At 41.1% G+C, this 27,864-nt stretch overlaps 2 protein-coding genes across 4 annotated transcripts in view; one reads left to right on the top strand and one right to left on the bottom strand.

Annotated features, from left to right (window-relative positions):
• LOC125234011 (tyrosine-protein phosphatase non-receptor type 9-like) overlaps window positions 1-7,388 on the top strand; it is a 169,932-nt gene extending 162,544 nt beyond the window's left edge. For all 3 annotated transcript variants that reach the window (XM_048140191.1, XM_048140190.1, XM_048140192.1), the window contains 5 exons: window positions 1,681-1,910; window positions 2,586-2,743; window positions 3,065-3,141; window positions 3,623-3,780; window positions 4,349-7,388. In XM_048140191.1, coding sequence (XP_047996148.1) covers window positions 1,681-1,910; window positions 2,586-2,743; window positions 3,065-3,141; window positions 3,623-3,780; window positions 4,349-4,420 — 695 coding nt within the window. In that variant the 3' untranslated portion in view covers window positions 4,421-7,388. The remainder of the gene's footprint in view (window positions 1-1,680; window positions 1,911-2,585; window positions 2,744-3,064; window positions 3,142-3,622; window positions 3,781-4,348) is intronic.
• Window positions 7,389-7,789: 401 nt separating this feature from the next.
• On the bottom strand, window positions 7,790-27,660 carry LOC125234010 (bumetanide-sensitive sodium-(potassium)-chloride cotransporter-like). Its single transcript, XM_048140189.1, has 20 exons — window positions 27,653-27,660; window positions 27,117-27,220; window positions 26,565-26,648; window positions 25,881-26,061; window positions 25,006-25,265; window positions 24,613-24,721; window positions 22,688-22,827; window positions 21,843-22,034; window positions 21,154-21,385; window positions 20,951-21,072; window positions 17,605-17,740; window positions 17,211-17,292; window positions 16,876-16,999; window positions 16,226-16,461; window positions 15,569-15,762; window positions 13,976-14,100; window positions 10,535-10,686; window positions 9,974-10,107; window positions 8,597-8,730; window positions 7,790-7,960 (listed from the first exon to the last, which is right to left on the bottom strand). The coding sequence occupies exons 2-20, from the start codon at window positions 27,192-27,194 to the stop codon at window positions 7,850-7,852; spliced, it is 2,826 nt and encodes a 941-aa protein (XP_047996146.1). The 5' UTR covers window positions 27,195-27,220; window positions 27,653-27,660; the 3' UTR covers window positions 7,790-7,849.
• Between the last annotated feature and the right edge of the window lie 204 nt (window positions 27,661-27,864).

Consider the following 27,864-nt stretch of genomic DNA (forward strand, 5'->3'; position numbering starts at 1 on the left):
CATTATGGCATTTATTCAGGGTCCTTTCTATGACAGATTACATAATATACATATATTAGAGAGATAGGTACAATAATATTTATGAGAGTTCCATTACCATTGTATAGGAACCCTCTGTTTGGTAAGTGTACAGTTTCGGAATTAGTATACAAGGTGTCAGGCTGTGTAACGCATACTGTTCCAGTTACTGTGTCAAGTTAGGTGGTATCAATTAGTGCTCAAACCATAATTACTGGTTACGAAGTTGTAAAGAGACGTTAAAATTAATTAACAAGGATCTGGAGCAATATTTTGGCAACATTTACAACCTAAAATAAATGTAGTATAATAACCGTATGGGCTAAGACTTACATGATCGATCAGCAGTTACTTTGTCATTCCTTCAACGCAGTGTTCTTGGAACCCTGGAGAAGTATAGTTTTAGCAGCGTACTGAGCCGCTGGCGCGCTGCCATCGGCTGCGTTCGGTCAGCGGTGATTGATGCCCGGTTTATCGCCGTTGCCCAAATTTCGCGCTTCAAATGTACGGCAATTTAATTTCCACGAATTTCCGTCTTAGAATAGGTGAATACTGGTGGTTTCACCGGCGAGCTACGTCAACGGAGCAGGAAATTTTACCGCTAACGAAACAATCATTCTTTTATATGAAATTTCCACTCCGTCATTTACGATTTCGTCGGTTGATGAGCATTTAAGGGTCTCTTCTGATATTATGAGTTCAGTGAGAGTACAATTCACTTGTAATAATGTGAAGAGAACCATTTATCATTCTTTTAATATAAGAAAATGTCACTTTAGCATTATTCGAATGCTCTGAGGTTTAGGTATCAATAAACCATCAAAGTTATTCTAATATGTACTACCCATTTTACCTAATGAAAGTAAAGGAGAGTTTTATACACACACAATAAACTTAAGGCTTATGAGGTGACCTTACTAAAATTTAATCCCACATCACCTTGTAACACTTAAAGTGCCCACAGTTCGCAATAGTCATAAGTAATAAAGACGTAGTAAAGCCGTCGGTGCGTATAATGTTAATAGTTTTCCAATAGCCGTAACGGCGCCTGGCGGGTGACGTACGCAAATGATCCGGTAAACATACCCGTGTTACGAGTGCCTGAATACACACGCTTTTTAATTATACGGATCAACTTTGTGGTCTACTTAGTTTAATGAGTATAAATAATAATACATTTTGCGAAAAGTTCTTCCTAATAAAATAAAAAAATCTCTTAATTTATCTAAATTTAGTTGTAAGTAAATTGCAGTGCCCTTTACAGGGTTGTGTTGAAACATTATTTAGTAATAAGACCTACTGTACACACAGGCAATTAAATAAATGAAATGAAATAAATACCTAAGTGTATAATTTTAATTAAAATTTGCTATTAAATATCGGAAAGCAAAATGTTTGTATAAGGCACGTATTTTTACAGAATATTGTATAGACTGACCACAAATATATGACTACGCGCCATGAACGCGAATTTCATTACTTAGAACTATTTTCTTCATACTAAACTGAACTGTCACCTCATACATCAGAATAACAGCGCCCTCCTGACAATAGTCATATATTTCTGGTCAGGCTTTACGGGCTAAAAGTGCATAAAACATGATAAAAACTGAAAATTTTCCATTGAAACCCTTGTTATGATATAATTTCTATTATTTTCAGGACCTCTTCCCAAAACCTTCGGTGACTTCTGGCGCATGGTGTGGGAGCAAGGCACGCTCGTGATCGTTATGACGACGCGCGCCGTCGAGCGGGGCCGCGTCAAGTGCGGGCAGTACTTCCCTGTGGCCGTGGACACGCGGACAGTGCACGGCGGCTTCGCGGTCACTGCTGAGGCCATTGAGCAGGAGGATGACTACACTGTGACGCATTTAGTGCTCACCGATTTGAGGGTGAGTTGTTTATGTTTTTTGTTTGTTGTCGAATGAGGACGCGTCAAGTTCGGGCAGTATTTCCCTGTGGCCGGGGACATGCGGGCAGTGCACGGCGGCTTCGCGGTCACTGCTGAGGCCATTGAGCAGGAGGACGACTATACTGTGACGCATTTAGTGCTCACTGATCTGAGGGTGAGTTGACTTTGTTGTGTGATTGTTGTCGAACGAGGCAGTGTGAAGTGCGGACAGTACTTCCCCGTGGCCGTGGACACGCGGGCAGTTCACGGCGGCTTCGCGGTCACTGCTGAGGCCATTGAGCAGGAGGACGACTATACTGTGACGCATTTAGTGCTCACTGATCTGAGAGTGAGTTGACTGTTTTGTGTGCCACTTGACGAGGCCGCGTCAAGTGCGGGCAGTACTTCCCTGTGGCCTTGTACACGCGGCCAGTACACGGCGATTTTACGGTTACCGCTAATGCTTTTGTATTATACTGTGACGCATCTAGTACGCGTCCATCTTAAGGCGATAATCATACATTTGTCGCTTAAGTTTCGACATTCACTTTCTTATTTCATGGCATCAAAAGTTTCTTGTGACGAGTGAACTGATTGGCTTTTTGTGTCGCACATTGCTAGATCGGGCTCTAAATCAACACAACATTGTAAGTAATATTGCGGTGTGGTGTTGCAGACGGAGCAGTCGCGGCGCATCTGGCACGGGCAGTACACGCGCTGGCCGGACTACGGCGTGCCGGGCGGCGCGGGGGGTGGCGCCGGCAGCGGCCGCGCCGCGCCCGTGCTGCGCTTCCTGCAGCTCGTGCGCCGCGCGCAGGCCAGGGCGCTCGCCGAGTGAGTATCTCTGTACTATAGGTTATACCCGAGCAGTACTCGTAGTCGTAATGGAGTAGCGTGGCCGGGCCGGTGTTGCGCTTCCTGCGGCCGGTTCGTCGGGCGCAAGCTAGAACGCTCGCCGAGTGAGTATCTAGGCTGTACTGCCGGGTTACGCCGGAATACGGCGTCCCCGATGGAGCGGGTATCATGGGTCACGACACAGTCGCTCCGGTGTTACCGTTCCTATAACTGGTTCGTCTATAATACGACAAAGTATACGTGCATGATCGCTATTGGATTTTATTAAAGAATTTACTAATGTTTTATTTAATATTTCAGCCTCGGAGACGCGTGGGCGGGACACAGTAGGGGACCGCCCATTGTCGTTCATTGTTCTGCTGGTATTGGTCGCACAGGTGTGTATTTTTACTATGTAACTACATATGAGGCAAACATTGTCTTTGTTTTTGAAGAGCATCTCTTACTTTTTTTATGATGATTTCATTCATTCATTTTAAAGTCATGTACATAAAATGCAAGTGTAATGTAATGTAGGTAAGGCAGTTCATGACGCTCTGTGAGGGTATAAAACAAGCTTATCGTAACTGATGATGATGATTTACACAGAAACATATAAAGAAAGTTCTAGTCCTAGTTTATTCCAGAGTATTTATGCCCCTTTCGCCCGGGGTCGATTAAACTACATAATCAATTACGGATATCAGAGCGATTCAAATTGATAATCACTGTAGCATTTAGTATAAACATGTATAATATTATTTTTATTCAGAGACCATATTCTCAAATCCGCAACGCAGGCTTCGTCAGCTGAATACAAAATCAAGTTATTAGCTACAAGCTTCGTCAAATAATATTGTGTATAATATTGTGTGACAGGCACATTCCTAACGCTGGACATCTGCGCGATGCGGCTGGCGACGGAGCGCACGGTGGACGTGCGCGGCACCGTGGAGCGCGTGCGCGCGCAGCGAGCGCACTCCATACAAATGCCCGACCAGTACGTCTTCTGCCACCTCGCCGTGCTGGAGTACGCAGTGAGTATCATACTAATCAGGACATACCCTCCTCAGAGTACTATTTTTTGTACATATTCCAAAAAGTTTGGACTTTTATTGAGTAACAAAAGGTTCTATTATAAAATTCAAAAACAAAAACAAATGCTGCCAGGCTTATAAGCATTGTCTTACAAATAGTGCGATATACGGCCTGATGTTTTCTGATGATTTATCGCACGACTGCTTGCCTGCGAGGTCTCGGGAAATTATAGTAATCTCTATCTTCTAAGATCTCATCATATCTATCTATCATATCATATCATATAATAAGATAATACGTTCCATATTAGTGCGAGAAGGACATTAGTATCCCGTTCGCTATGGCTCAAACGATTGGTATCTTGATAGGCCCAAGACTGAACCGATGTTGATTCAATAAGAGCGAATCACGCGAAGCGCGAAGGCAATACGTATTATAACATAATCATCTGAGAACGCTGACTGGTTTCTACTGAACACATGTGACTGATTTTAGTAACCGAAATTAAGATCGCCGCGTTCAATGGATTGAAAAGAACAGTCATAAATGAGTTATTATATATTCCAGGTGCAAAACGGCTACTTAGAATCGGCCGACCTGTCCGGCTTCGACGACGACAACGAGGACGAGTCCGAATGAAGACTGTCGCACCATCCCTGCGCCGTGCTGTGAGCGCTCCGCACTACCGCTCGAGTCGCCGCGCCGCGCCATCGAGTCTCCCGGACTCGAGTCGCGTGATCGCGGGATCGAGTCGCACACTCCCGGTCTTGAGTCGCTGATTCGAGTCGCATAGTCCTACGTTCGAGACAGTTAGTCGCGCTTTTCAGCGTAATCGCCAATGTCGTGTGAATGCCCTCGACTGCGTTTGACTTCGTTTCGGACGATCATTCCGTGTCAAGAGATCAAGAAGTGGCCTACACTTTTTGTGTACAATTTGAGGCACAGAAATTCGTTCCGTACTGCATCGAGTTTTAAAGTGTGGTGCTACTTCGTCCGTTTTGCAACGTCGCAACAGACTCCGACCGGATATGTAGTGGAATCTTAGCACAAAAGTGAACTGTGTTCATTAGAATTACGTGGAAGTGAACTGTTATGTGCTCTCAAGGAACTGAAACCGGACTACAAACCGTTGTGATATCGCCACGTCTTTTGATGTAAAATTGAACCCTGCGAACCTCAGAACTATGTCAAATTGGCTATTAGTAAGGATGTCTTACGATTATGATTTATAAAGTCAGTGGCGTGGTTCCGAGGTGGTCCAGGGTTTGTTGACTGTACGTACGCCCCAGTTTGGCCAAATAATGTTATACAGGATGTACGCGAGTTGTTTGCCTGACGAAAGCCCGAGGCATAAGTCTAATAGCGAAACGAGACAAAAACAAAAGCCCCTCGCTCTAGTCAATGGTGATCAACTCGAGCGCTGCCTTCTAGAATAAGTTCTAGTGATTACAAAAATATACATACGATTGAGAACGTTCCTTTAGCACGAATAAGAACTGAACTAGATCAATATTGTATTTGGAAAGGAAACCTCGTGAATCGAGTATTTATTTTGCATATTTAAAAAATCTTTGTAACCAAAAATATTTCCATAATTATTTAGGGTTTTTTATTATGATTATTTATTTATAAATGATGTATGGCTGTGTGAAGTTTTTCGTCTGTAATTTATGTATTAGTTATGTATGTGTATGTTTATTTGTTTGGATAAATATTTAGCGGCGCGGTCGGTGTGGATGACTCGCCTGTTGTAGCGCGGGACGCTTTCGGCAAACTGATTAATTGATATAGTAACGTAATTTAGAGGCCGGTTACAAATACGGGTAGACCGTTGATTAAATAAATGCTGAACTTGAATTATTTATCTTACTTCCTTCACTTTTTGATTGCAAAAATATAAATCTAATGCCAACAGCATGATTGTCCACTTATAATGAGTCAATATCAGTACTTTAAATCAGTTGTTTTGTGTCAAGCGGTGTGCCGTCTACCGTGAGAATCCATACATTGCAACGCGTGCACGCATCTGGTGTGCACAGGTCCTAACAAAGTGTTCCGGCCGCGCCCCACGCTACGCAGTCCAGAGGCCGCGCCGCCGTCCGTGCGCGACGCACACACACACACACGCAACACCAGCGAGTTATCAAACGTTTGATACGATTTTTATACGCCGAGGTGCTGGTAGACTAAATCATTCATCTCTCGACAAGCCGCATTGTCTCCACGACGCACGAACTGGCAGCTCATGCCTCCATCCTAGACGCACTGTACTATGCATCATCAGTAATGTACCTTAATAATTATATAGATAGACTGAATATATCTGATATGTTCCAGAATTATAGACACCCGGGCTAGACGCACTGCATCTTTATGTAGATCGAATATCGGTTTTGTTCGCAAACAGTATATAAAATTGCATTTAGTATCAATCGAAGTAAAAAGTATTTATTTTTCCAATGGAAAGCTGCAACATATCTTTAAAGAGTCGTATGGTTCCTTTACAACGCGTACAATTAAAAGCAACTACGTTACGTACGTTAAAATAATTGTTTGCCATATAACTAGAGTTCAAGATTGTGCAACCATTCTGATTGCCTTCGAGTGATAATCAAATGTATACTGTAACAAAAATATGAATAAGTAATAATTCTCTTAGCCAATGCTTTTTGAGTAAACGCGTTGTATGGGCATCGTACTTATATTTTAAATCGCCGTCCTCTCACGTAACTTACATATCGCAGTAGACGTCTTCATTCACATTGTGGCAACGAAAACGTTTCAGTCCAACTAACTTAATATGCTAACCCCCTTGTTCATTAAACGTATTCTAAAGTTATCAAGCCGATAAAGTTCGTTCGTCCTTTTCCATCACACCGATACGTCGGAAAGGGACAAACGAACTTTATCGGCTTGATAACTTTAGAGTACGTTTATGAATAAGGGGGTATGAAATCATTCCTTCATTCAGCTCAGTTGACTCATCAGAAATTGTAGCTATAAGGACAGCTTTATATTGCGTGTAAATCTGCTTTTAAAATACCAATCCATGTGCCATTGTCCACACTGTGTACATCTGTATAATATGATGCAAGTTCTAAAGGTTAGTTAACCTTTTCGACGCCGTGTCAAATAAACGTTGTCTCAGGCACCACATTACCGAGGTGTCAACACTGAACTTTACACATATGAGCGTAAATCTATGCTGCTCTGTAGTATGCGACCAATTAATGGGTCTTTGGCGTTGGCCTGCGGTGTAAATATATGTCGATGGCGTGGAAAGGGTTAAGGATAAAATAAAATAATAAGTGAAAAGCACACAAGTTAGTTGGACTCAATCGCCTCAGTCCTTCATCATGTCTAGACATAGACAATTCGCCATTATTTTTTAATAATTATGTCATTCACTGTAAACTTCCTTATGAAATGTATGGAGCATTATGAACTTCCATGTCTTATAGTAATTAATAAACTCTTATTATACTTGTTACTCTGGAGCCACTGTTGATTCTTGTATTTGTAAATATTTTATTTTCTGTTTTTATTCTAAATTAAAAACCCTTGTGAAATACGTGTGAAATAAAAAAAAAACTTGTAATATATTGAACTTATCTAGTTTTATTTATCACAATTAGCTCAGCATCTTATTATATTTGATATCACAGAATTCACAGAATATTGGGTAGGTAGGTAAACTCGGTCTGCATCATCTAAAGGTGACCAATTGACCATGATGAAATAAATGTAAACGTTTGTACTCTCAAATGGTAAAAATAATCCAAAAAAATCATCTCTAAAAGTCATATCCGGAAGGAACGTGGCATTACTGCATTACCGCGCACGATTTGATCTATTGGTAGTAGTAGTACAAGTACAAAGTACATAATTATATTAACATACAGTACGATACGCCTAAAGTTCACACGCAAATTACTCAAATTCAGCCTTAAAATATAGGTGCCCACGGGCAACTGTCGCCGCAGCTATTTTGTCTACCCAGACAAAATACCCAATGTTACCCTAATAGTTTCCACCGTGAACGACGATCTGTGGAGTTATATTGCTTGTCTAAGCTTCATGAGTGAGCACCGGTTGGTCGTTCCCTCGCACGAACAGCATCGGCGGCATGTCCCGGCTCAGCATCTCCAGCCATGCCATGTATAGCGGCGCCGGGAGACTCTGAAAGGTATAAAATAAACACAGCTGCACACAGCTGCTGCTGAATGGGTACAGCAGGTTGATTTGCCATAATATGTGTTTTTTAACCCCCGACGCAAAAACGACGGGGTGTTATAAGTTTGACGTGTCTGTCTGTGTGTCTGTTTGTGGCATCGTAGCTCCCGAACGGATGGACCGATTTAGATTTACTATTTTTTTGTTTGAAAGCTGAATTAGTCGGGAGTGTTCTTAGCCATGTTTCATGAAAATCGGTCCACTGTGTCGGGGTTTTTTTTAATGTTAATTTTGTGGCTAGGTTACAACCCTAACACCTTCACACACACCTTGGTTAACTTTCGCGTCGCTTGAGTTGAAGCAGTTTGGTACTGGTCGGTACCTACTCTAGAAGTAGTTGGTAGGCAACTGAAATCAGCGGTAGCATTTTAACAATCTGGGTGTATTCAAGTCAAGAGTGAATAGGCTATTACTGAACCAGTGAGCTACAACTTCATCGTTGTCGTCACGTTCCATCAGGTGAGACTAAAGTCAATCACTGGCCAGTTTATAATAATAAAAAAAAACTACTAGGTATAGGTACCGTAGCCAAAACGACACGCAAACGCGTTAAAAGGTACAACCTATTCTCCTACTACTCACTTCCCTAGGCTTGGGCAGGTTCATGACGACGAAGGAGGAGCTGGCTGAGTTCTCGAACAGCAGCTCCCGCAGGCGCAGATGTCGGCTGGTCTTCGCTTCCGACTTCCTCAGGTCAGCCTCCTGGACTAAACATTCTGGAACAGATAATCGATATAGATATTAGATTCTTATTACTTGATTCGATTCAATGCAATGAGTATTTAATGTACTTGTCGACCTGTCATATCTCACTCATACAAGCATGGTAGGTACGCGTTCACCTACACGAGTTTAGAATGTGTGCTATGAACGCGCCTCTTTCATATCGGCGACCGTAGTCTCAAAGGGCGTAAGGGAGAAAACACGATTTTTCAGGAGAGCCAAAAAACTATTTCGATGACCGTAGTCTCAAAGGGCGTAAGGGACATAACCTAACCTAACCACAAAATTAAAATTTTGTAAAGACCCCCGACCGCGACATAGTAGACCGATTTTGATGAAACATGGCTAAGAACACTCCCGACTAACTCAGCTTTCAGACAAAAAAAAATTAAATCTAAATCGGATCATCCGTTCGGGAGCTACGATGCCACAGACAGACAGACACGTCAAACTTATAACACCCCGTCGTTTTTGCGTCGGGGGTCTGATATTAATCCACTTAGCGTAATGGCCCCTGTACACATATGGCCAACGGTTTCACCAACCCCCTTGGCCAAGCGTGTAGAGGGCTACTTGGTCGTAAGTTGGCAGTTGGCGCTTGCGCTTGCCTGCCAACCGATTGGTGTCGGTTTTTTGTCCACACATCAAAGGATCTTGGCGCCAATGGCCAACTGCGTTTACACGTTGGCGCTTCATTCAGTTGGTCGTCAGCCGTCAGAGAGGACAGTAGTGAAATATTTACGAAAATAATAAGTTTATCTATGCCAATAATAGTGTACATTTTAGGAAATAAAATAACCTTGCAAATGTTTAATGTATTTCCTAAAAAAGATAAATGTTCTTATCAGAATATTCAAAAAATTGTTAATATATCAAATAATTTAATTTTACTACGGGGTTATTATTTTTTAATCAAATTTTGCTGATAGCGTAAAAGACCTAGAATTTCCTAGCATTTTCCATTCCACGTCCATCTTTCATGAAGAGCCAATGCCAAGTGATTGGTTCGCCAATGTGTAAACAGCGGTTCTTATCTTGGCCAAGGGGTTTCACAAAGGGTTGGTGGAACCGTTGGCCATATGTGTACAGCGGCCATAATACTTACTATTTAGTAAAAAAAAAAGCTCAATGATAAAATCAAAAACAAGCACCAAAATTCATAAAGAAATAAAAAAGTTATGATTTTTTTTCTCAAAAATAAATATTTGATCGCCAGTGTCCGTAGATAGTACTCACCTCTAGTCGATGAATGTTTGTGTATGAGCGAGTGGAACAGGTCCCAGGTGTCGGGCGCTGGCGTGTCGCCCACGCCGCTCAGGAGGGTCAGTGACGCGTAGCTGATGCGGTATTTCAACAGGATACTCTTCAACCTATTCAAAGAATTTTTATAATATATCATATCACCATGTTTGGGTAAGAAATCATTGGTAAAATGACTACCTGCGTCGTGTGTATACGTCTCTTCTCTTTCTATTCTATTTATTTTCTAAATTGCCCTGTCGTAGGTAGTCTGTTCGGAAAGAGAAGAGTCGTGAAATGTGTGGGGTCCAATACATTCCACGACTCTTTCCAAACACTCCGAACAGACTCTATCTAGGCATGTGAAATGGTACTCGTAATATGTAATGTACCTATACCTATTCCGTACGCGACGTAGAAATGTCGAAGGTGTGCAAAGTAGGGTAAGGGTACCCTTTACTTAACAGAAAAGTATAATAATGATTGAATTCGACTATATCATCACTAAGATCGAGAAGTGGGGAGGATGATGTTCATCAATTCTGTCATGGTTCTCACTGTTTCTCGGCTTCGGCCTTGTTGCGTGTGTGCCGGGCGAGGGCGAAGATGCGCAGCCGGACCGGCTGCCGGGAGCCGCGGGTCGCGATGATGTACGGCAGCAGGATGTTCAGCCCGCCGTCGTCGTACAGCCACCATGCGTCCAACTTTCCCTGTAAAAATAGTACTTACACATAAAATACACGATTGCGTTGTGATGCAGGAGTCTGCCTAAAGTAGCTAACAAAGTACTGAATCACACGGCGACTTTGGGGCAATTCCACGTAACTGTAATGTAAGTGACCACTTCATTGCATGTTTTTTTATTTATGATGCAAATTGAAGTCTTAATTTATCTCTAGATAAGCCTACTTTTAATCCTTAGATATATTGATATTTAAATTAGCACCATGAATAAAAAAACATGCAAATAATTGGTCACTTACATTACTCTGTTACATGGAATTACCCTTTGGACTTTTTCACGTGAAAACGAGAGGCAAATAATTCTTTCTCGCTCTCTCTTACAGGATATGTCACATTCACACAAGTCGCAACACATCTGTAAGTCTGTGTCAGGAAACTTACAGATGTGTTGCGGTGCGCACTATAAGCTCAAGCAGAGCAGCCAAGAGTAATCGTGGACGCTGCGTGACGAACGATACGCAACTGGCCTTATCTCACCAGTGTGTGAAGCCGAACGCACAAACGCTCACGATAATATCTATTATACAATCGTGATATAATACGAGTACAAAGCTTTTCAGTCGAGTACCATGTTTAGGCCACGAAGCTTGCTGAGTACCATTTACATTGTGTTACTGAATTAGTTACAATTTTAAATAAAGCTACTTAAAAGTAAAATTTATACAACCAAGGCTCAAGTTGAAACTAAAAGGTTGAAGCTACGAAATCTTCTGACTCAGCATATTTCTGTGAATGCAAAAAATTCCAGAGTAATACTTTTGCCTCCTTTAGACTACAGACCCTAAGGTTACATAATTTATTAATTGCGTTGTATGTAGACGCACGGATGCGATCCCCAAAGCGTTTGCCAAAAGCTGAGTTAACTCTTGGGGTGGGCAGGTTAAAGACGCGTTTCTGTGATAAGGCCGTGTAATCTTTTAGTAGTCTAGATGACTCATGTGTTTGTAAGCAAATCTTGTGTAAAAAAAGTTGGCGAACAGTGAGTACATTAGCCAACACAAAGAGATCAGCAGTTGGAAAACGGAAAGGCTTCTTGAACATTACTTTTAGTACTGAGCGCTGCGCTCTCTCTATCTCCAGCATAACCGTCTTAGCAGCACTGCCCCAGACAGCTATGCAGTAGCAGATAACTGATTGACACAAGGCAATATAGACCAATCTTAATAGAGACTCGAGAATTGAGTCGGAACTGCCATAGAGTATCCAACACTGAAAAGTTAGCACTTATAGTTTAGTCTGTGGTGTCCTAATTGACAGATTACAGTCGACAAGTAGAAAAATAACTATTTCGTAGCTATCTATCTCTATCGCTCTTGCGTATTGGCGCGACAGAGCTAAACTGCATTTCTGTCAGCGTCTGGCGTTGACGATTGCCATTCGGCTACGCCAGCTGTACAGTCGACTGTGGTGGTGTCGACTTTGGTGGGCGGATGGTTGTCCACTTCTTTCGTCGCGGCCTGCAGTGCTCACATTCCGCTTTGAAAACACAGCTAGCTGTGTGGCGCTAAAGTATTTCTGTCTAAGTATTCTACGAAAATTACTAATAGGTCCCTATGTAAGTACTTCGACTAGGTCTAGGCAAATGCCATAAACATCAATTAAACACTCCTTGCAGTAATTGGTTCAGAAAAGGACACCGTACCTCCACAGCCCTATCGGACGTAGTCGACGAAATCCTAACTGCACAAGATGACGGTAAGGGATCACTTTTAGCACTTTTGGATTTCTCTCGAGCGTTTGATAGCATTAACACGTCAGTTTTACTATCGAAATTAGTTTATTATGGTTTTAGCAATTCTTCAATAAAATGGTTCGCGAGCTATCTGACAAATCGTTCACAAATTGTTGAAGTACGCGGCGATGATGGTTCTAACATATCGTCGGACCTGCTCCCAGTATCTAGAGGAGTTCCACAAGGCTCTATTCTTGGCCCAGTTTTGTACAGCCTCTACAGCGCAGACATTGTAAAGAGCATACATCATTGCAAATTTCACGTATACGCCGATGATATCCAAGTTTACATATCATTTAAACCGGAAGACACGCTAATGGCTGTCGACAGACTAAACGAAGACCTAAATCGTATAGCTATCTGGTCAAAAACTAATAGTTTAGTGCTCAACCCCACAAAATCTAAGTGTTTGGTGTTAGGTTCAAAAAAACAAATTAACCGAATCAATGCTTCAAACCCGAACGTAAACATTATGGGCCAAAATGTGGACATGGTGGTGGAAGCCCGCAACCTAGGAATCCTTATGGATAGCTCATTGCAGTTCGAAAACCACGTCATTGAAACAATTAGAAACTGCTTTTACAGATTAACTGTTCTCTACAGAGTGCGAAACTATCTTAGTGTGGATATTCGTGTGAAGCTCTTATCTTGTCCAAACTTAATTATGCAGATATAGTATATGGGAACTGTTTGCTAGCACGTACCAAAAGAGTTATTCAACGACTGCAAAATGCCTGCGCACGCTTTTGTTTCCCAATTCCACCTCGGTCACATATAAGCCCATATCTAAATACTAATAAACTTTTAAACATGAATAGTCGACGTACACTACATTTTGCTACGCTCCTCTTTGGTATATGCAATAGTAAAAAACCGGTATATTTATTCGAGAAATTGAACATTAACATACATATTAGACGTGGTATCAGACTGTTATGCCCAAGGCACAGAACCGCAGCATTTCGTGGTAGCTTTCGTTACGCTGCCACAAAGTGCTGGAATAATCTTCCACCACCAATTCGAGAGAGTAAAACTATTGGTTCCTTTAAATCAAAACTGAAAGCGTTCCTAATGGACCAACAAAAGTTTGCTGCATGAAATTTTAAACGTAGTAAAAGCCTTCTGCTCTGTATTGTTTTTCCGGACTCAATTCACGTATTTGCTACTTATTGCATTGCCTATTATGTATTCTTGTATTTTGTAGTTATTTACTAACCAAATAAGACATAGTATATATTTATTTACGTCGTCAGTGCCGTTCAGTGTGCTGTCCCGCAAACCCCGCTGGCTCCAGAGAAAACCAGCGCCGTTGACCACGCTAGCCGTGTCATCTGCAATGCTGAGTGGAGACCATTTTAGGCCTCACATCGTTATTACTACTTTTTACCTTGTGCAACTTTTTGTCCTATTTTATCTATTGATGTTTGATGTGTTTATCCTACTTTATTAATTGATTTGTACTTACTGATGTGTTGCCTGAATAAATGAGTTCTATTCTATTCTATTCTATTCTAATTGCTTACGTGCTGAAGTTGCATGGGATTATAGGTTCCGGAAGACACCAGCGTCCGGTGACTTCCTGCTTGAAGGTTCTTCATCGAGTCGCTTGGTGTCTTGATATCCTTGCCGTGTGTAGATTCTCTTTTTGCTGGAAAATATTATAGACAACTGTAGGTATTCACTGCATATCGCATATCACTGTGTGTATATGGTTAAATTACAGGCGGATATTATTGTCAATTTCGCAAAAGTTAATGCCTAAATATATTGCATTTCAAATAGTTATAAATAGACTTTTAACTATCTTTTCACCACACCAACTGGTAAAGATCAATTTTGATATTCGAAAACGGATAGCAAAATTGAATTTTATCCACAAGAGTGCAAAGTAATTTCATACAAATTTTGACTTGATGTCTTTAGCTGGCTGGTAAGAATTTATTTATAAATAATAAATATTGAATACATTTGATGGAATTGATTAATTTTCATGTATTACAGTTAGTATTTTGTTTGTGTTGGTGTGGTGAAAAATGTTGTGTTTCAATCGGTGGCAAAGTTTGTTTAATCTACGTGCCTTCAAACCCTCGCAACGCTCAAGATTCCACTTTTTGAACCACTCGCTAAGCTCGCGGTTCAATATTGGAACTATTTTAGGGTCATGAGCAATAACCAAAACTCACTGAAGTATAAGGTACTCCATTTGAAATAATAATAAGCGAAACCTCTTCGTCCAAAAACTGACATAGAAGGCGAGACACCATCAGTGTCAGTGTTTGGTCACTCATCCACGGGTCTCGTACCTACTTGTTTTATCTGCCAGTGGCAACGTGTCAACGAAGCAGAAATCCGAGTCTTGGTACATGTGCTGTTGGATCTCCCTCAAACTACACTCCGCGATAGGAGAGAAGGGAGCTGGTGGGGCGAGGCAGCAAGCTCTCGCTGCCGGTCTAGGTAACCAGCTATGTGTCGATGAATTAAAAATCAGATCCCTGGTACATAAGATGTTGGATCTCCCTCAAGCTGGACCGCGACAGGAGAGTTGAACTGGTGGGTTGAGGCGGCAAATTCTGGCTGTCAGCCTAACCAACTTACCTGTTTCATCTGTCAGCGGCCATGTGTCGATGAGAGAGAAATCAGAGTCTTAGAATGTACCATAACATATACAGGGTGCCCGGTAATTAATGGACAACCTTTTATCCACCAAGAGGGCACCTTATACTGGTCCAGAAAATCGACTTTAAGGTTTAGTAAAAGTCGCCTGGTTTTCGAGATTTTCACACTTTTTAAAATTTCAATAGATATGAATGGACAACATTTTAACCACCAAGAGGGCACCTTATACTGGTCCAGAAAATCGACATTAAGGTTTAGTAAAAGTCGCCTGGTTTTCGAGATTTTCACACTTTTTAAAATTTTAGTATTACCTAAAATTTTAAAAAGTGTGAAAATCTCGAAAACCAGGCGACTTTTACTAAACCTTAATGTCGATTTTCTGGACCAGTATAAGGTGCCCTCTTGGTGGTTAAAATGTTGTCCTTAAGCTGGATCGCGACAGGAGAGTTTAACTTTTGGGGCGAGGTGGCACGCTCTCGTTGCCGGCCTAAACAACCTACCTGTTTCATCTGTCAGCGGCAACGTATCGACGAAGGAGAAATCCGAGTCTTGGTACATGAGCAGTGGGATCTCCTTCGTGCTGGCTCGGGAGAGCAAACTTGAGCTGGTCTCCGAAGGCGGCACGCTATCGCTGGCACGATACTCGTTTGTCGTGCGGAGGATTGTCACGCCGAGATTATGCTCGAAAGCCAATCTGTAAGTGTAAAATACAATTTGTTAGGGTACCCCCACATCTAGCGTCTCGCGAGCGTCGCGTCGGGCCAACTGTATGGGCAAAGCCTGACGCCCTGTCGACGTCGCGTCGACGCGGCGACTTTTTCCATACAGTTGGCCCGACGCGACGCTCGCGAGACGCTAGATGTGGGGGGACCCTTACACGTAAACGACCATCACGCAAAAGGTAAGTTGTGTTTATTATAAAATTTTAAGGCCATGTTCATATTAGTTCAGGCTTTGCGAAACAAAACAGGAAAAGGGGAGTAATATACAGCGATAGACAATATTTTTCTAGACCTTCATAATTTTCATTTGTTTCAACAATTAGTACATATTTACGTGTATGGTTTGATCTTCCATTACGATGTTTTTTATCACATACCTACATTATTGTTAGAGATTGTTGAACATTGGTTTTCAAATATTTAGCCAGTAATTACCGTATAACGTTTACATAGCCCTGCGTGTTGGTTGCCTCCGCCCAGTCGTATTTAAACCCGAGCAGCAGGATGTTGGGCGCGAGGCCGCCGAGCCCCGCGGCCTGCACCAGCGCCCGGGCGCCGGCCTCGAACTTCGTACCGTCCACCAGCGTGGCGAACCCGGTCGCGTTCTTTGAGCTAAGCCATCGGTAGGTTAATGCGATGCGTGCTTCACGCTGCTCCGGGGATAGCCTGTGCTGTCACGAGAGTTTTATTGTGAAATACTTATGGGATTTTTTAAAATGGAGAAGTAAGTAGGTACCTAAATACAAATCACTAAACTCAAGGTTTACTCGTAAATGCGTTTTCACATCATCCAGCAGCTCAAATATATAGGTCCTAAATCCGATATCGGATCGGATAATTTGAAAACGCACAAAATCTTAACGTGTCAACGTTATAGTGGACTAATATATGTCTGACTGTCGTTTCTGTCGTCTCGTTCAATTCCACATCCACAACATTTTTCGTTATATTTTGACTGATAACTTAATCGGACATTAGACAAGCTGTTGAAAAGTGCACCTATAGGCTTGCCAAATAGAACGTGGATATTTTGAAGAGTCTTGGATCACATGATGATACGAGTAAGTATACTGTAATGGGAATACCTGATGGATCTCAGCTAGCAGGCTGAAAGTATCGCCAGTGATGAGACCGGCCACTTGCATCAGCGCCGGCCGCCGCCCCGCCGGCCCGGCCAGGACAAGGATTTGCGGGTTGTACGACTTCACACTGTGGCGCGGAATAAAAACAGTTTAAGTCTAAATACAACTTTCTGGAAGCACAATAATTAAAAGTAGTGTATTAGGCATGTTGCTCGATATGCAACAAATTATGATCACTCTCGATTTTGTTGGGTTTTTGTCGCGAGCCACTTCGAATTACACCAGCTTCCAATATTTGCCAATCAGTAGTAAGACTAAGGATTTCCATGACTTCTTACCTATGTTTCTGGTTAATTTCCCGCAGTGATTGCAACATGGCACCGTAGCGCTGTGCCTCCGTGCTGCTGCCCCAATCCGCCACTGGAAGCACACAGAGAAAGTTAAGCCATTGCTGGTAATTTGTGGCGAGAAACGAAACGAACAATCCGTCAATAATACAGCCTTGGGACAGGTTTATAGAAGTTTTGTTTCGTTTGTCTTCAAGTAGGTACCAAGGTACTACTAAGGTAGGCATACATATATATTCACGAAGCATGAAGACATAAGCAATAGATCATAGGTATTTCGAATTATTTTAGAGCGCTATAATAGAATGTGACCCTGATCCACGCATGCCATGCGTTCCACTTCCAATTTTGCTGGAGATTATGATCATTAGCCATGAGAATGTACCTGGTTTCCTGTAGTGCACGATCAGGTAGAGCACGAGGAAGATGAGGACTGTGACCATGGCCATCATCCAGCTCAGCAGCACCATGATGGCGCCGCACAGCACTGTGCCCAACAGCGACACCCACATGTTGTAAAACTGCAAAATGTTTTAATTGGGTAGGTAAAGTTTTTTGAAGATAGGCCAATAATATATTTTTTAAATTTCTGTTTGGCCCTATGGTTGACTGGTAGAGAATGCCTCAAGGCATTAAGTCCGCCATTTGTACTTTTTTTTTCCAACTGTGCAATAAAGTTTAAATAAATAAATAACCGCCGCCTCAAATCTCTCAAAAGAAGGTGGTTCTCTATTCGTCTGTATTTTTTATTTTTTTTAATGTTTGTTCCTCGATATCTCCGTCGTTACTGGACCGATTTTGAAATTTTTTTTTTGATTGAATGTATATGCATACAGATTGGTCCCATTTTTCTCAGAACCCAGTTCTGATGATGGGATCCTGGAGAAATCGAGGGAACTCCTCAAATCTGAAAGGCATACATATGGCGATTTTTGTGTTTTTAAAGGATCAGCATGCATTTACGTACGGAACAGTGACATTTGGTGCAGTGGAACTGCTGATGATGGTCAGAACGGAACTCCTCAAATCTGAACGGCACGCTTATAGTGACTTTGGTATTTTTATAAGAACAGCATGCACTTACGTCCAGAACAGTGACATTTGGTGCAGTGGAACTCCTGATGATGGTCAGAACGGAACTCCTCAAATCTGAACGGCACGCTTATAGTGACTTTGGTATTTTTATAAGAACAGCATGCATTTAAGTTCAGAACAGTAACATTTGACTTTTCAAGTCAAATTTTGTCAAGCTTCGATTTCTTATAATCAGATTCATAAGGAATTGAGGAAACTCCTCAAACCTTAACGGTATACGTATATTGATTTTTGTTGCCATAAAATAATTAAAGCATTAAAAGCAGTTTAAAAAAATACCTACACATTTCTACATAAGGTAACGGCGGCTATCAACGCGGGTATCGAAATCGACGTCCATTACCGCCGCATTTGCAAATACATACGCATTTTATAGGCAAACCGACCCATTTCCTAAAAAAAGTTACTTACACAAAGGAAGCCTGTTTAGTTGACTAACGCACATATAGGCGATAGAGAGTGTGAATGAAAGAAGACGCTCGCTATTTGACAGTTTTTGCCACGGGGCCGCGAGAAGAGGTTGTGTCATACGGACGCGTGACGCTAAACCTAAGTGAACTCCAGTCTCATTTAGTAGTTTACGTGATAATTATGGCAAATAGGTGAAAGTTATGCATTTTAAGTTATTGTATATAGTTTTCTAGATGACTTCTGAGTACTTTTTACGTATTGTTTAGCCTGGGAATGTGTTTAAAGTGGAAATTAAAAGACAGCGGTGAAATGCGCCATTTCGTGAGTAGATTCTATTACTGTGGTATACCACAGTAATAGTTAAAGTAGTGATATTAGTTCTTTTTGCTTTATTTTAAGTATAAGTGATCAGTTATACAGGGTGTAAACCTAATACGGGCGAACCTCTTAACGGTGGTGAGTATAGGACATAAAAAATGGAATTAGATAACTTTTACTTAAAATTGAAATATTTTTTTTATCCATACATATTAATTCGGCCCGCAACGTAATGCAAACACACTCGCGTTAAACGCTTGTTGACAGTTGTCATTGATTGTCATCGCAACAACGTTTACAGTACATTGCTGCTGGGAATTTTATCAAAAATTCATTATGGGGTGAAAATTAAGAGTAATTCAAAAACACCTCTTAATTAATGATACAAATATTGAATTATATGCGTGGTTTCATTTATCGCCCTTATTAGGTTTACGCGCTGTATAATGTCTTACAGTTATTTCAATCTTGATCTATTCACGCTATCAAAGAACTATTTACGCGGTATGAAAATTATTCAACAAAACCTTAATTTTTAGCAACAACTTCATTACTGATTTCGTAGTTTCTATGAAAACCGTTAATTTGTCAATTTTTTTAAACATTGACATAAAGTCTGATGTTTACTTACCAGTTATGTAAACTTGGTTTTAATATAAGGTTGCAATATTTTATTTTGATTTGTAATGAAAATACATCTGTATGACTTTGTTTTTATTGGTCGGAATTAGATTTTATAATACTCCAATTTATGCCTATTACCGATGGTACGATCAGATAACCCTCGGTAATAGAATATATAAGAATCTATTACCGATCGATGCAATATTTGTTTGGGTCGGTAATAGGTTCCTATAGAAGTATCTATTACCGAGCGACATATTAGTCTTGTATCAAAATATGACATTTAGTGTACCGTAAGTACAGATTTCTCAGGTGAAACTGAGTCTTCTGTGGGTATTCATAAAGGAGGATAGTATAAGTATATGTATTTGTCATAATTTGTATATTCAACCGTCGGTATTAAGCTCCGAATTTTGAGATGGGTTTCTATTTACCGATGGCAGAAATACACTGTCATTCATACCCTCGGTAATGAAATCTCAATTCGCGTTAATGGAACCGCAGCCTGTTCATTACCACGGTAATAGAAAATTTAGGTATGTTGGCTTCAATAATTATTTTATGAGATTTAATAAACTAAAATGGTCCAAAAATCTTCAAAACTAAGAGTTCAATAAATACTCTTCCATAAAAAAAATATTTGTGGTCGTTAAATGAGCTTTGATACCCTTAATTTTTTGGAATCTTTTAAAATCTTCCTTAAGTACCACGTTAATAGGCGCCATTACCTTAATCCAACATTCGCAAGTAGCTTTCACCAGAACCCCAAAGGCCAAAGGCGGCGGTTTTTTTTTTCTTAAAAATTTTTCTGATAGAATACCTACGTTATAACGATCACGGAAAGGTGAATCTTTCATTTTTATTTCGTATTATTTATTAATTATCTTATAATAATCGTATTATTTATGAATTATCTTATACAAGGGTAGTGGAATCCCATTACACTTCCTTTCACCTTCTCTGTCACTGGCGCCACTCTCAGGCTTCCTCTTATATACTCATTCCGAATCCTATCCAGTCTTGTCACACCACACATCCATCGCTATATTCTCATTTCATTCACATGACTTCTCTCATCATGATCTCGTCTCATGATTCAGATTTCTCTCATCCTTCTTCTTGATGGCCCAGCACTCACTTCGATCCATACAAGATTTATCGTCTCTCTGCCAAAGGATTTAAATGGATTGGGTATCGCGGGGTGGTCATACGTGCGAGGCATATGATATGACATTTACATAGCGCGGCAAGGTATATTGAATTTTATACAGAAGTATATTTACTCGAAAAGTAGGCCGCCAGCTGATGTGGTGAACGAAGGCCGCGTGGAAGGTGCAGAAGTTGATGAGCGCGTACGAGGCCAGGTAGAAGTTGGTGATCAGCGGCGCGATGGCGTTCAGGTCGGCTGGAAATTTACAACGGTACATTAAAGTTAAGGAATTATTAATGTTAGTAGATTTCCACCCTAAAACTTCAGATAAATTACCGATAAGCAAAAAGAGCAGTGACACTAAGAAGGTTAGCACATATCCTCGATATGGTTCTCCATGTTTGCCATAGGGCTTGGAGAAGAAGATGAGGCCAGGGTAGATGTGGTCGATGCCCAGCGCCTGGATGAGCCGCGGGACGGACAGCAGGTTGGTCAGCGCCGTGGAAAGAGTGGCCGCCCAGCACCCGCCGTAGATCAACGGCGCCCACAACGACATTTTTTGCATTATCTGAAAGCATAATTAAACCGTGTGGTAGTCAAAATGTGTAGTCTTCTTGTAAATATGCTGTGCCCGTAATTTTAGATGTGAATATGGTCAGGTCGTCGTCGTTTAGTCGATAGTGGTCATAGTCATAGATGATGTCGTAATTGTGACGCGGTAAGCAAAGTTTTGAAAAGAAGGTCCTATCCTATCCCAATGTGTGTATTATAATCAGTTTCCAAAATGCTTGTGGCAAGCACTATTTTATTGGACTCCATGAATTTCATATTATTTGGGTATGTTACAGACCCGCAATCGCATGTCAAGGAGTCGCATACGGTTTACCAGAAGCGATTGGCTGACCGGTATCTGAATCAAGCAATCTCGGGCAAACGAATGTAGACGAAATTTTTGGAAAATATAACTTAAACTTTCATGAAAAAAAAAAAAAAAAAAATCTGGTAAGTATTGTTGGACCAATTACTTCATAATCATTATGCAGTCCATATTCACAGTTAGGTGCGCAGGCGGCGAGCGCAGCTTTCGTGACGTTGCTGGCGTCTCCACTGGCGTCGCGCAGCGCGCCTGCGCCGCACAGCAGTGCGATGAGCGCGTACGAACACATGGAGATTAAAAGCGCCAGTAACGTGCCTTTTGGGATGGCGGTGGCGGGATTCTGTGAAAAACTTAACGTTAATACATGTCAAGTTAATCTATGTATCAGTGAAGAAAGATCTCAAAGGTTATACCGAGGATTTCTACATTTTCTACACTCACAATCGTATTATACGATGTTTTGGTAAGTAATTACAATAGTTTTCAGTAAATTTGAACACGTTACTTATTGCATTTTTTAGATAATGTCATTGTTTTCGAAGAAATAAGCCAGAACACAACACGACACGTCGTGGTTGACAACCTTCCTGAAACTAAAGTCTGGCTTCATATTCTGTAACAAAACTGAATTCAAAGATTTTCAAAAATTCGCTATGGATATGGTGTAAATTGATAGTAACTAAAATAAAGTTAATCTTAAATTTAACAATCGTTTTTAATGTTTTTATTATTTTTAAGACCAAATGTTTATTAAAGAAATTTTATCCTGAATAATATGCTATCGATTAGCATAATAAAACAGCGAGTTTTAGAAAATCTTTTTTGCAGTATTGTTTCTTTAAATAAAGGAATGTCTTTTTTAAGTAGGGTAAACTCGCCTCATTCGGTGACACGCCTAATTCGGTGAAATAACCAAAAATTGTCTTTCGGAATAGTGCTTCAAAGCTTGTATCACCGAATTACGCGTGTCACCGAAAGATGAGTTTACCCTACCCTCAAGTCGCCACATATGTTAGCGCCGGCCTGCACGCCGGTGACGGCCGGGAAGTACATCGCGAACACGGTGAACACGTTGTGATGCACGTCCTCAGCGTAGCGGAAATTGGGCACTGAGTTCTCCTTCATAGTCTCCGCTGAAACGTGGATAGATCCATAAAGGCCGCTGTACACATGGGGCCAACGGTTGGACCAACCTTTCGACCAACCCCTTGGCCAAGCGTGCATGTAGAGGGCTACTTGGCCGTACGTTGGCAGTTGGCGCCAGCGCTGGCCGGCCAACCGACTGGTGTCGGTTTTTTGTCCACACATCAAAGGATCTTGGCGCCAATGGCCAACTGCGTTTACACTTTGTCGCCTCATTGAGTTTGTCGTCAGCCGTCAGAGAGGACAGTAGTGAAAGATTTACGAAAATAATAAGTTTATCTATGCCAATAATAGTGTTGATTCTAGGAAATACAATATCCTTGCAAATGTTTAATGTATTGCTATAAAAGATAAATGTGCTTATCAGAATATTCAAAAAATTGTTAATTTTTCAGATAATTAAGTTAATTTCATCACGAGGTTATTATTTATTAATTAAATTTTGCTGACAACGTGAATGACCTAGAATTACCTAGCCTTTTCCATTCTACGTCCATCTTTTATGAAGGGCCAATGCCAAGTGATTGGTTCACCAATGTGTAAACAGCGACTCTTATCTCGGCCAAGGGGCTGCTCCAAGGGTTGGTCCAACCGTTGGCCCCATGTGTACAGCGGCCATTAGAATGGAATAGAATTCATTTGTTTAACGTCACAGCATAGTTACAAAAGAAGGCATGCAAACAAAGATAACAATGCACGCTAATAAGGACCCCCGCTCAGCATGATGCCACGACAACCCGCAGCGCTGGTTTTCTGTCAGGACCTGACTAAATCTAAGTTTAGTGGCGGTACGTACGCCAACGACACAAAAACAATTACTTAAGAATAAAAATAAATTTGATTATTATAGTTTTAGCTCGGTTATGGTTACAAACTGATATTAAATTAAAATGTGATAGGTAATCTAAAAAACCGTAGTCATAGTTTCTAGTGTCAATGAAGGTTGGAATCGGCCATTTGGGTCACGTCATAGCGAAAAATCGGATCGGAGGGACTAAGTAGATAGCGATCGAAGAAGTGCAAATAGCTTTTTTTTTTCAAATTATAGAAAAGATCTATTATTGTCCCAGAGCTGTAAGAACCTCTTTTTGACACATGACAGCGTCCACAAAACGTAAACTCGCGCAACCTAATGAAATTTTAAATAAAATCCTGTAATAATATTTAAAACAATCAAGTACTTAAAAACAATATTTCGCTTACTTTAAACATAATCTAACACATGTTACATTTTTGCGGATCTTCGTTAGTGAGTATTTTACGATATTAATTTATCACGCAGGATTTACTTATTATGTCATTTATCATTCATTTTTATTTTTTAACTAGTGCTGTGGCAGAGAGTCTGTCATTTCGATTCAAATGAAATTTCAGTAAGTTGATAGAAATCGTATATTTGTTTATGCGCTTCCTTGTACATAGGGCCTACACGATTCAACCAATTCGAAATTCATCGTTAGAGCTAGATAGATCGTCATAGTGGCAAACGATACCTGCGTCTTAGTCCGTTTTCACATTATTCCGACTTCCGATATCGGATCGGATTACAATAGAAAAAATCCAAGATGGCGCCTGTAATGTATGGGATATCGGTCCGACATCCGATATCGGATCGGATAATGTGAAAACGCACTTAGCCACATCGCAACATACTTCAAAACAAATGTGTCAAAAATGTGAACTTACAAATCTGGGACAATAGATAAGGATCTATTAATCAGAAGGTATCTATTAACTACTGGGCATCCCGTATGATATGTCTATTCTCTGCTTACCGCTTACTCCTATGAAACCGCGGGCGATATCACTGTTGCTCGAAGGTCCCTTGGCGACCCCTATCACGTAGTTTGTGATCGCTAACACGATCATTGTGATTAAAAAGTTCTGAAAGAAAATAATTAAGCATATAAACTTTTAACAACAAGCAATACATTTTAGGGATTTTAACCAGCTTTTATTGTAATTATCATCCCAACCTGCGTTTTTGCCTCACATTTGGGATGGCTCAACACAGCGCATATCAGGCTCATTACCAGCAATACCACGGCTTCAACAATCTCTCGTCCCGCGCCTGCGGCATGTAGCAGTCGCGGAAGCCGAAAAATAAACATTCACTCAACTGTATCATTCAAGTGAACCGTCTAAGTAATCCCTCCTCGATTACCGACCTGCGTTTTAGTCTCCCAATCCATCCCAACAGCGCAAATCAAGCACATGACCAACAACGCTATGGCTCCGACGATCCTCGTGTCATTGACCCCGTTATCCAGGATCTTGAGGCCGTGTCCCCGCAGCAGGTCGTTGAGTGAGTCGCAGAAGCCGATGGTGTTCATGCTGGCGGCCACGGCGTTGGCGAACGCGAAGATCACGCCGACGGAGGCGCCGAGCTCCGCGCCGAGGGACCGCGACACTAGGTAGTACACGCCTCCTGCGAAAATTATCCGTGATTATCAGCTTTTATAGGTACCTACTTAAAATGCTGTGCCTAGAAGCCGTATTCCTTCTTCTCTCTCAGGAATTTTCATTGCAGAATTGTCACACTAGTATCTGCCGAATGTTTAATCTATCACTTCTCATTGAAATTTCTAAGGAAGGGACACTAAATATTCTGATTATTACGTAATCGAAGTAGGTAAAACTGTAATATACGAGTATTTGCAAATTTACAGCAGGTATATAGTGCTTACGACAAAATTTTACGATTTTATTATCAACCTAATCCTTGTTGAACATATAATAGGACATGTTTATTGCCTTTTCCCTAGTAAACCACGTCATTTCACGTGTAAACTAGATTAAACATTCTCCTTTTAATAAAATAATTATAATAGAAGATAGTTGTGGATTTCCCTAATAAGCAGTGTTGAGATTTTAAGATAAGTTGAGTGCGAGCGTCACGTGGTAGTATCCCCATGGTGACCAAGGTACCGGCCTGGCTCACGACCCAGGAGATCCAGAGGAACATCATGACGCCCCAGATATTTAGCAGGCATGGGGAACTTGATCCGAGGAACATAATATACCGAAAACGGGGATTACTTACCTCCTTTCAGTTCTCCATTGGTGCAAATAGCGCTGAGCGAGAGCGTGGTGATGACGCACACGACGCCGGAGACCAGGATGATGCCCATGGTGATGAGCGTGCCGGCCTGGGCCACGATCCAGGAGATCCGGAGGAACAGCATGACGCCCCAGATGTTCAGCAGGCATGGGATTAGGACGCCCTAGAGAGATTAGAGGAGAAACAGTTATTGCAAACTGAGGACAAGGAGTGTAATTCCTTGCCGGCGCAGCGTCTGTACAGTCAGCCAAAAAAATGGTTTACCACTTTTCGACCTTATGTGTTTAAAATAGAGTCGAAAAGTGGTAAACCACTTTCTTGGCTGGCTGTACTTCCCAGCTCATATAACCCAACAACCTTCAAATCAAGAGTGAACCTTACAGGTGACCTCCATCGTAGGCTACGTCTTCGCCTCATGTAGTCTGTGCCTATAAGTAAGCCTATTTATATTAAAAAAAACCTTATTACACATTTACATCAGTTACAAGGATTTTGTTTTAGAATGTCTTCAACATATTTTTTAAGTTCTCAATAACAACCACACCACATACCACATATTATTTAAAAAGAGTTCGCGTTCACAAATCAACTTTATAATCCTCAAAAATCGGTGGTGAAATTGTTTTTTAAATTTATGCATTTGGAAATAAGGACTGCGGTACAAACCTGGATCCATCCTAACTTGATTCCTCCATAAGTAGTCAGCTCGGGAGTTGGTTGCAGTGACCCCAAGGACGCCTGAGGTTCTAGCTATAAAATAATTATTATGTTATTTATATTGATTTTAATAGAATAGAATAGAATATAATAGAATAGAATAAAAATTTATTCGTGAACACAGGCAAGACAAAATACACATAATAACAACAAGACAGAAAGGAATGAAGTGCCACGAAATGGCCTCAACACCCACCTGCGTATTTACACATACAATCACGCCTGTATCCCATAAAGGGGTAGGCAGAGCACACGAAACTACTAAAGCTTCAGTGCCACTCCTGGCAAGTAAGGGGTTGAAAGAAAACGAAACTGTGACATTGCAGTGACAGGTTGCCAGCCTACGACACCCACGGGAAGAAAGGGGGTGGTGAAATTCTTAACCCGTCACCACACAGGCAATATTAAAGCGTGCGTATTTAATTATATATTTTTTATGACTTTTTAATTTGTGTCAACCTGTATTATATACCTAGGTATTACGTATCATATCTTACTTACCCTTCGTGGCTGCGGAGATTTTATTATTCCCTTTTTTGCTCCTTCCGGAACATCTTGTTTTTTTCTCGTCGCTGGCATATAATAAACGGTTGAACCCCTTGAAACTGAAAATATCACGGGCTTACTTCGTAGACCGCCGTTGGTACCAATTTGTAAACGATTGGGGTTAGTAGGTAAATGAAGAAATGTATGGACCAACATCTTTTGTCATTGACGTCAGTGACGTCACCGTTTGGCACAATTGTTCCTTACTTATCCCATTGCAGTATTTATATGGTACTTAATAGAAGAGGAATAACAGGTATATAATAGAAACTTAGTGTAAGGTAAATTGCCAGTAGCTGATGGCCATGGCCACCCTTACTAAAAATATTTTTTTTTTAAATATAAACAGAGCTTATTTTTACATAAAATTTCTATTACTGGACACCTTTCAGTAATTGGCCGTTTAATTTTTACTACACGGTGGCCAGTTACTGGAAGTGGGTCAGCTACTGGCAATTTACCTTAATTATCGACGTTTTGGCCCTACCTACCATTGCGACTCGAACTCTCGCGCGTCACGTTCTGATTTAGCAGTTTTACTTCCATTTCCGGCAACTCGGACACGTACCGAACGTAACGTCAACCGATTCGATTCATTCGAATTAGCCGTTTGTAATTAACGACGAGTACACTTGCTCAGAACACGACACAACTGCCTCGAGGCGCCGCATGGCGGCTTCAGGCGGCAGACGCCTAAGATCTC

The sequence above is a fragment of the Leguminivora glycinivorella genome, chromosome 15 (assembly GCF_023078275.1).
Source record: "Leguminivora glycinivorella isolate SPB_JAAS2020 chromosome 15, LegGlyc_1.1, whole genome shotgun sequence".
NCBI classification, from domain to species: domain Eukaryota; kingdom Metazoa; phylum Arthropoda; class Insecta; order Lepidoptera; family Tortricidae; genus Leguminivora; species Leguminivora glycinivorella.

What these genes read in the sequence shown, in the direction of transcription:
- LOC125234010 (XM_048140189.1), bottom strand. Translation starts at nt 27,194, where the DNA reads ATGCCAGCGACGAGAAAAAAACAAGATGTTCCGGAAGGAGCAAAAAAG. An exon ending in ACATATGTGGCGACTTGAGG is followed by an intron (nt 22,035 to 22,687) that starts GTAGGGTAAACT and finishes AGTTTTTCACAG; the next exon opens with AATCCCGCCACCGCCATCCC. An exon ending in CAAACATTCATCGACTAGAG is followed by an intron (nt 8,731 to 9,973) that starts GTGAGTACTATC and finishes TATCTGTTCCAG; the next exon opens with AATGTTTAGTCCAGGAGGCT.